Genomic DNA, 9,046 nt, shown 5'->3' on the forward strand with positions numbered 1-9,046 from the left:
AAAAGTACATGGAAGAGCCATGAAAGCCAATACATGGAAGCAGATTCCCTATGACAGAGGAAGTTGCAGTGTTCAAAAGCTGTAAATTGCTTACAAAACCACATCTTTAAGCAGGATGATTGACAAGTCCTTTTTATTGAAACATGGTTGCAGTAAGCTGCCGTGTCCACTGATGCCCACAGGAAAGTACAGAATCACCTCTACCCCCACCAGCAGTCATAGGGCCCAGAGCCCCTGCTCARGGCCCAGCCATGCAGCACTTTGAACAACACACACTGGGCACCCTGAGCAGCAGGGATGGTTTCCTTTGCTCCCCCCCCCAAATTGTCACTGTAACACTCTATAGGGCAGCGCTCAGTGAGGAGTCACTGCATGGCAGCTACACGGCAAGAGCACAAAGTCACAGAGGACACGGGTGCAGGTATAGTTACAAGAAGCTTCAAGGAGGTCAAGAAGGAGTGAGTTCCAGTTTTTAAAAGGAAGATTTATTTAACAAGTTTCACTTAGCGCAATACACCTAAAAAGGAAATCACAATACAATGAAAGATTAAATCAAGGCCTCAGAATTTTATACGAACACCAAGACCAAAATCCTAAAGTAGCCGTATTGCGTCTCAACATGTTTCCCCCATTAACTTAAAAAAAAAAAGCTTTAACATGCCTTACAGGGTATTAAAAGAAATAAACTAGAACTAACATGCCAAATGTTCACTTTGATTTTCAGACACAGCTCCTATATTGGTTCTTTACAAAAAAAGCATGTCTCTTTCAACATGTATTCAAAACAGTGTTGGATGTAATATGGTATAAGAGCAACATTTAACATAATTCAAACAGCTTTAACCTAAATACGCTTACTGCTTAAATACACTCCTACAACAAAACTAACTTGAGAAACGCTCCAAATCGTTTAACAGTTATAGTCTTTACTTGGTTATTACATCCTAGATGAATGTTCATTTCTGTATGTTCAAAAATACTGAACCTGCAAGGTTTTAAAACAATCCTGAATTCACTTACAGTAAAGCATAAATCACAAGCTTGTATTGCAAAACTGTTAAACTTAGTTTTTTGTTTTTTTTGTTTTTTAAAAAAGATGTGACCAAAAGTCAGCGATTGGTTACATTCCCCAGCCACCACTCATGTTGGACATGTTGGACATGCCGCCCATGCCGTTCACTCCCATGGATGCGCGGTTCCCACTGCTGTAGTAGCTGCTGTTCATGGCGCCCTGGCTCCCGGGGTCTGAGGGGGAAACCGACAGCAGGTTCACAGCTGCCTCAGGCCGACTCGAAGCATCCTTGCCCCAACGCCTGTCCTTGCTGGGCCACCTCGTAAATACCGTCTACCGTGCCCAACGCTGCAAAGTGTCAGTTTACAGCTCCGTACCCAAAGTCAGTTATCGGATGTTCAATGACAGCACGAGCTCTGCATCACCCCGTTCCCAATCCAGAGCTTTACCACTGCTCTGGGGGAATAGGGAGGACCCAGCCTCCCATGACCCCCTCCCCCAATTGTATTGTTTAAACAAAGCTTGTCTCCAGATTAAGAAAAGAAGTGATCAGAGCAATGCAAGTCTGGAGACTGGCATTTCCTGCCCATTTCAGAAYAGTTTTCCACATTGCCCCCCTCAGCACCCCATTTCTGCTTTGAATCGATTCCCTCCCCCATGTTATTTGTAAAATTCACAAYAGCCACATTTTCAAGTTTCAGGGCCTGTGCTGGCCAGGCTGTAACACAACCCCTCAACACCAGTGAAGGGCATGTTAAGCCAGCTGCACCTGGCCCAAAGGAAACCAGCAAAGAAATGCTCTTACCATAGCCACTCATGCTGCTTTGACCTCCGTATCCTCCTCCATAACCCCCACTCAGCTGCTGGCTGCCTGGAGCACCRTAACTGGATTGGCTCCCTTTTAAGTTAAGGGTAAAAACGTTAAGAACTTGCCAGTCAAAACCTGCTCATTATCAACAAACCCACCCCTCACCCAACCAACAGCCCCTGCACTCTGGCACTACCTTGCTCACACCAAGGGAAGTTTAACATGCTCAAGGAATGTGATGGGGTTTCTAAAGACATCCCTGCAATTAAGCAGCAACAAAAACTTTAGAAGTTACTTTTACAGTTTCTATGGACTATACTAAACAGGACTGATCTGCACTGTAACAYACCCCCAAATGAYTTAAACTTGGCTTTAAGTGAYCTCACACAGGAGTGCTGCCCTTCCAGAAGCACAGCAGCTCATTAACTGGAGTCACTCATTTGTACAYTGGCCTTGACAGATTTATTCCTGTTCCCAACTGTGCATCACATCATAGCAGTGCTATGGCTCAGCAGACAAACACCTCTGTTTAAATTAACAACTGCTCTTTACCTCAGAATTTGTCTACACTTCTGTAGCTTCAGTATAATTAAAACTTCAAACGTTTTGTAATAAAGTATTATAAAAGCAGCAGTGTATCCACATCTCCCCACCCCAGCACCCTCAAGAAAGAGCCCCCCAGAAACCAACCCCCACCTTCATCTCTGAAACCAGCCCAGCTGGGTGTCAGGAGGGTATCTGTCTTATAGGCACTACAGCAACAGGCATTTAAGACTTGTGCTGCAAATACACATTTTAGATTTTTAAACTATTTCACAGTTTGCTAGAGCAATTCAGACAATTTCTCCCAATTCCAAATACTTCTCCCTCACTACGAAAGACCAGCTTGAAAGGCAGGTCAGTGCCACAGATACATCCTCCACCACCAAACTATGTTCTGGTAGCCCCAAAAGGGAAGGGGAAGGAGAATAAAAAGGACAGGTATCTCCCAGATTTTACACTACCACACTCCCAAGAAACCACTCATCCCACCAGGCACACCACACTCAGCACCGCGAGTTTATTCAACCTRTTAAAGCTCAAATGTATTCTGAAAAGGTTTATGTACCTGGCAATGTGCTAGTGTTCCAATCTTGGACTACCCCTTCCGACTCCTTGACTGTGTGATTAAGACAGAATGTTGAATTTCAATTTTGATGCTAGGCACACAATGAGCAGGAGCTGTATAAAATGAGCCAGCTTCCTTCAACAGCAAGCACTTGTTTGGAAGTACAGTGAGACTGTTACACATACCCATTCCTGCCATCATCTGACTGCCATAGGCACCACCAGTCCCTCCTGCTGTAGAATTCAGGAAGAGTTCTACRTATCTGTGTTCTGGAAGAAAAAAGTTTTCCCATGAGAACATTTCACACCGTGTTGCTTGTCTCACTTCACTTGAAAGTGAAGCTGCAGTAACATCTCTGGCATTCCAGTTGCAGCAGATGCACTACACTGCAGTGCCATAAGCTCCCTAAAGCTACCTATTCCGAGCAGTCGGACTTACGCATGTTTGCTTTGTCTTTGGACATGGCGGCCACTGCGTCCTCGTGAGTAGCAAATTCAACATCTGCCTCTCCAGTTACTCTGCCATCTGGTCCAATCTCAATGTGTACTCTTACAGGGTTCAGAGGTGAGAAGAACTACACATGGAACAGTCACAGAGATTAAAACGCACCAATGCAACAGTACGGGTTTACAACAAACCATTCTCTCTAGAGGAACACTCCAACTGCAGAGCAGCTGGCACGTCCCACAAAGACCCTGGGACCCAAAGCCATGCAGTGGGGAGCAGCATGTGGCACTCACGTTGTAGATGTCATTCTCTGTGGCTCTGTAGGGCAGACCTCGCATGTGGACRCAGTGGCCGGTTGTGCTCTGGAAGGTGGACGATCCGTCGCCGTACCTGTGGTCCGACATCCCTGCGGAGAAAAGAGTCCATTCTAGGTCTTTCAGATGTATTTGAGTTTCTTTTGGGACATGTCGTAAGTTCAGTTACTGTTCCTATTAGAGATCTCTTACCTCTTCCAAATCTATCAGAACCAAACCCATAGCCATCATTATACCCATTGTAGTCATCATAACCTCCATAACCTAGAAACAGATTGGACATGTTCATTTCAACTACACAAAGTTTCAAATAAACTTTCATTTCGACTACAGAAAGATCCAAATACACAGTACACACTGCAAACAACGACTACTACAACATTTCATTTCTTCTACAAKAATTAAGGCCAAGGACACACACAGCTGGCAGACACTCCCAGGTCCAAGAGTTGCTGCTTCTCAAGTGAGCAGCTCCCTCGGCCTCTGTGCACTTACCTCCTCCGTAGGCTCCACGCCTCATTCTCTCCAAGCTACTTCCTCTACCCAGACTGTTGTATCCGCGCGTCAGGCCGGGCCTGTCGTACGGACCAGGTCTCTGCATTGCCAACAGCTTGCGGGGAGGGTCGTAGTGAGTGCGCACCTCTGCTCGACTACTCTTGAAGATCTCAATGTACCTACAAGTGTTTGCACAGGGAGAAGTCAGTCTTTGATTCCTTCCACAAACACCTCACAACTTCACATTACAACAAGCCATTTAGTCATAGCCTTSACACTGGCAGTAATTTTAAGCCAGGTTTCCTTACATTATGTAGGCAATGACATTTTATTATAAGTACTACATTACATTTAAATCAGTGTATTTTCAAGAAATTAAWATTACTGAAGGGTTTATGTGCTCCTCATACTGTGCAGTATCCCAGCCTTAAGGGTGGGGGAGCAATACAGATTCCCCACCCACCTCCCCCCAATTTAAGGTGTTAGTCAAAAAATGTAGGAGGGACTGATGTCCACTCAACTCAGCACTGTTGCTCAAGGCAACGGAAACAGAGGGTTAAAAACCCGATCTCCACCGAGAATTTAACCCATCAGGATGCCACAAAAAGCTCTGCATGTTCTACTGAACCCAGCCTATGCTTCAGTGATTCAGCGTAGGCAAAAGGTGCATGCTTCAATGAAAAATAGTCACAAGTAAAATTGAATAAAAACCCTTTGTGACAATTTCTTGAAAGCTATGCTTATTACATTGAAGATTAATACAAGTAAGTAAATTTGTTACATTTCAACTTATAAAACAAGTTTAGAAAGTATCACATTTTCTTATGGTAGTAAGAATACTGTGCATGTCTTTAGAGCTAAAGGCAGAATTGGTGCTATTTGAGAAGTTAAAGCCATAGTCTCTCAACTTTGTCATTTCCAAGCTATAGTTTTGCATGCCTGTTAYTATTCATTTTCCAAAGCACATTTTAGTTTAGTCCAATTTTAGCTTGTATTTTTGGGTAGATCCAAACAGTCTGTGCCACATTCACTGTAGCAATCAATTCCTTTACTCATCACTGAGTTAGAGACCAAAAACTTATYGCAATTTGGATGTTAACACTWTCAGAAGAGAGAATATGGATTTAATTGTTTACCATAAGAAAAGTGACAGAGCCAACCAACCATCCATCCCCACCTGTGCCCTATTCTTTCCTTGTGTTTCTTTAGAGCCTTTTCAGCTATTTCCTGTGAAGCAAACTGCACGAAGGCCTCCCCCGTACTCCTCCCCTGGAAGTCCACCGGCAATGTTATCCCATTTGGCACGATTTCCAACCCTTCAACCCAAGGACAAATAACCCCAGTAGGGGGGCAATATTAACATCACAAGCCCAGTCATGAGTTTTTTCTTATAGCTTTAAAAACACCAGAATTTAAACACGTTTAAGTGAATGGTATGTTGATTCAAGAACACCAGAATAAAAAAAGGCATATCAACAAAGAGCTCCATGATCACATACCATTCATTTCAGGTTCTTAACCCAGCCTGCAGAGCTCAGAAATGCTCTGAGGGTCAGGGACAACCCCTCAGAGAAGGCATCTAATGCAGGGTGTGTTAAGAACTTCACATATTATTACAAACCTCGTCAATTCTGTGAAAGTATTTAAGATGAACTTTTTAAGAGAACTTAAATTCAAACACAGCACATTAAACAGGTTTATATAGAACAAGTAATTTTACTAAAAGTCACTCAGGTAAAATAATTAATCTTATGCAAACATCAAGTTTCAGCATTGATTTAAAAAAAAAAATCTTTAGGAGAGCTTAACTAAGAAAAAAATCATGAAGTACTTTTCAAGTATTAGTTCCTGAACAGAAGAGACACAKTTTGCATATTAAGCACATTAACAACTTATAAAGCTTGAATTACTTCAATATGTAAGAAAAAAAAACAGCTTAAAATGCACATGCTTAGAAAGTGTTCACATCACCAATTTAGAAAACAAAAAACAAGTTCTGAGATTGTAAAATAAGAAATGTTTCTACTGTATTTTAAAGCAAAACAGTAAGCTCAAYCATATCTTGTTACAGCAAAACATTTAGAAATCTAATACTCTGAAAATARTAACAAGTGAAATCCTAAACCATCAACAGACTTCATTCTTAGACATTTTAACAATCTAACTCCAGCTTTTTAAAACATAAAAACAGCTGCAAAAAAATAAAAATTAGTCAAAACAAGACATTATCTYCTCATCCATAAAAACTTTGACCTAGCCTGTACCAAGGGTTTGGTGGGTCTTTTTTCCCCATAGGAATAGTAAGGGCCAAATCTGAAATTCTGTCTTTGGACAGATTGCCTTGAATTCAGCAGGTCATTTTTCTTTGGAATTTCGTTCAATACTAACTCTGTGTTGGGAAGAGATCATGGGCACAATGCCTTACTGAGAGCCTGCTGCTTGCACAGAGCACAGTAGTGAGGGTGTTCTACATCCTTCACTGACCAGGGCCAAACAGCCAACCCCATTCCATGRGGATGGAAATATYCTCCCRCATGAACTGTTCAGCTTTATTTGMAAAGCAAGATATTTTTCTACAATCCTTATTTAACAGCACAACCCACCAAGTACAAATTTGAACAGCTTTTTGGCATTTCCTATATTAATTAGCTATCAAGTATTTTAGAAAGTGATCCAAAGGATTCCTCAAGCCCATAAAACTAGTGAAGAATTAGTTTATTTAGTTTTAATACTCATGATAATACTGTTGGAAGTATTACTGGGTAACTGATGCTTGTTTGGTGTGTTGGGGTTTTTTAGCATAAACCAATAGTGCTATAACTACTRATTTTATCCCACATACCTGAAAAAAACTGTACAATTTCTTCTTTACTACAGCCAAATGGGAGTCCTCTAAGACGTACAAAACCATCATTAGCTGTATCAGGGCTGTTGGGACCAGTATGCTTCAGAACCCAATCCATTTCAACGTTGTTTGACTTGAAAACTGTGAAAGGCACTTAGAATTAATGCATTCTGGAATAAGYAGGAGTTTTAAATGTCATTTGCCTTGAAATTACTCAGCTTATGATATGCAAGTCCATTTGTCCTTTCACATGCATTTTAAAGAGACAAAAAAAGCAAAAACCCATCAAGCACAAACACAATGTAGTCAGTTACTAGACCAACTGAGTCAAACCTTCAACATATCTGTGTCCCATTGTTTCTCTGTCTTTTTTCAGGGCCAACTTCACATCCTCCTCTGATTCAAGTTCAGCAAATGCTTCTCCACTTGGTCTGCCCTCCCTGGTGTAGATGAAACGGATACCCAAAGCCCCATTCAGAATTTTGCAATCTGAAAATGAAATAGGAAGGACAGAAATAAGTTAATTATTATGGGAACAATGTRATTTTATAAGTTTCAGAGAGCCTAAAAAGAAAAATGCAACGAGCATGAATTGTATCAAGACAGAACTGGCAACGTTCTTGTTATAACTTTAAAACTACCAATTAACTACCAAACTAACTAAAATCACSCTTCTAATCAAGTCTACAGAGCAACATTAAGGATAACTGCAAATAAGCTATTTCCAAAGCTTTTTCTGCTGCAAGTTGAATGCACTGTCTGCTTTTGGTCTTTTTTATTAGGATGACATTAAAAAAGAGTAGTAACAATCAGTGAAARTGACATGAACTAAATCAGAACCAAGTCCAGTAAGTCAAATTCCTGAWGCTTTAGAAGCTCCAGTCACCGCAAGAAAGCATGTATTTATCACCACTACTAATTACAGCAGAATGCTCATTATTTGGGTAAAGACACACACATTTAACACTTAAGAGAGTCTGTTAGGACAGTACAAAGAACTAAGCAGATTTAGCTTCAAAACTCTTGCTTCAGGTTGAACTCTCTTTAAAATGGAAGCTTCTCTCTCCTGGTTGCTCAGGCAGAAAAGGCAGTTGTGGCTACCCCAGCAACTCTCAGACTAAGCCACTTYGTGTTGAGTTCCTGCTAGCACAAGCATGGTTTTGCATACCAGATTTTGGCTGAAGCACTTGTTGCACTACATACTTCACTGGCTACTGAATGCTTCCTGAACTCCTCACTACAGCATTCCCACTGCCCTGGGAGGGACCCAGAACAGAGAGCAGAGCCCAGCCCCTCTCCCACACCTCTTATTCTCCCAGTCCTACTTACCMGAGAAGAACCTCTGCACTTCCTCGGTGGAGCAGGACCAAGGCAGCCCCCGGACTTTCACCACGTATCCCTCACTACTCTCCGTGTTGAGCATCACATTGGGGGTGAGGCTCTGCTCCGTCTCTGCTTCTGTGGTTGCTGCAAAGACCAGAACGGACCCTTTGAGATACTGCTCAGCACGGCCGCCACCCGCACCCCCTCAGAGCGCCCGGCGGCCCCCCTGGCCTGTGTCCCGGCCCTCCCCGAGCCTCCTCTGTCTCGGACGCTGCCGCCTCACACACACGGTGCCGCTCCCGCCCCGGCCCCGGCCCGCGCCCTGCCCCTTCCCCGCACGCACACATGGTGGGGCTCCGCGCTGGTTCTAGGGCTCCGAGCCTGATCCGCTGTCCGGAGAGCGCCTAGTCCCGGTCAGGCGGCAGCGAGCGGGCGAGCCTGTGGCGAGAGCGCGCTAGGAAATGGCGGCGGGTGCTCCCGCTTCCGCTGGGCCGGGCCTTTCACCGCACAAAGAGCGCGGTCCCCGACGCCGCCCTGGCGGGCCCGCGGCCCCCGGCGATAGCGCAGCGCCCGCGGCCGGTTCGCTGACAGCGGCGTGTGGAGTGTGGGCACCGAGCACCACGCGCCCAGCACGGAATCGGTTGCGGCGTGGCCGCGGCGGGCGCGGGGCGCGTGCACCGGTGGGGCCCGGCCC

At 44.0% G+C, this 9,046-nt stretch overlaps 1 protein-coding gene across 12 annotated transcripts in view; it reads right to left on the reverse strand.

Moving 5' to 3' along the window:
* Positions 1–459: 459 nt before the first annotated feature.
* Positions 460–9,046, reverse strand: part of HNRNPH1 (heterogeneous nuclear ribonucleoprotein H1) — a 15,438-nt gene continuing 6,851 nt past the window's right edge. For 3 of the 12 annotated variants that reach the window (XM_057373706.1, XM_057373705.1, XM_057373709.1), the window contains 13 exons: positions 8,359–8,496; positions 7,363–7,518; positions 7,027–7,170; positions 5,362–5,500; positions 4,185–4,363; positions 3,882–3,953; positions 3,669–3,802; positions 3,367–3,502; positions 3,114–3,197; positions 2,929–2,979; positions 2,017–2,079; positions 1,818–1,910; positions 460–1,245 (listed from right to left, as the gene is read on the reverse strand). In XM_057373706.1, the coding sequence (XP_057229689.1) occupies positions 1,121–1,245; positions 1,818–1,910; positions 2,017–2,079; positions 2,929–2,979; positions 3,114–3,197; positions 3,367–3,502; positions 3,669–3,802; positions 3,882–3,953; positions 4,185–4,363; positions 5,362–5,500; positions 7,027–7,170; positions 7,363–7,518; positions 8,359–8,496 (1,514 nt within the window). In that variant the 3' untranslated portion in view covers positions 460–1,120. Of the gene's footprint in view, positions 1,361–1,817; positions 1,911–2,016; positions 2,080–2,516; positions 2,601–2,928; positions 2,980–3,113; positions 3,198–3,366; positions 3,503–3,668; positions 3,803–3,881; positions 3,954–4,184; positions 4,364–5,361; positions 5,501–7,026; positions 7,171–7,362; positions 7,519–8,358; positions 8,497–8,695; positions 8,791–9,046 lie in introns of those variants that run through there. The other 9 variants (XM_057373713.1, XM_057373710.1, XM_057373716.1 and 6 more) reach the window with 8 other exon arrangements.

This window comes from Malurus melanocephalus, unplaced genomic scaffold, assembly GCF_030028575.1.
Source record: "Malurus melanocephalus ecotype Western Australia unplaced genomic scaffold, MMel_1.1 scaffold_205, whole genome shotgun sequence".
Classification (NCBI taxonomy): Eukaryota; Metazoa; Chordata; class Aves; order Passeriformes; family Maluridae; genus Malurus; species Malurus melanocephalus.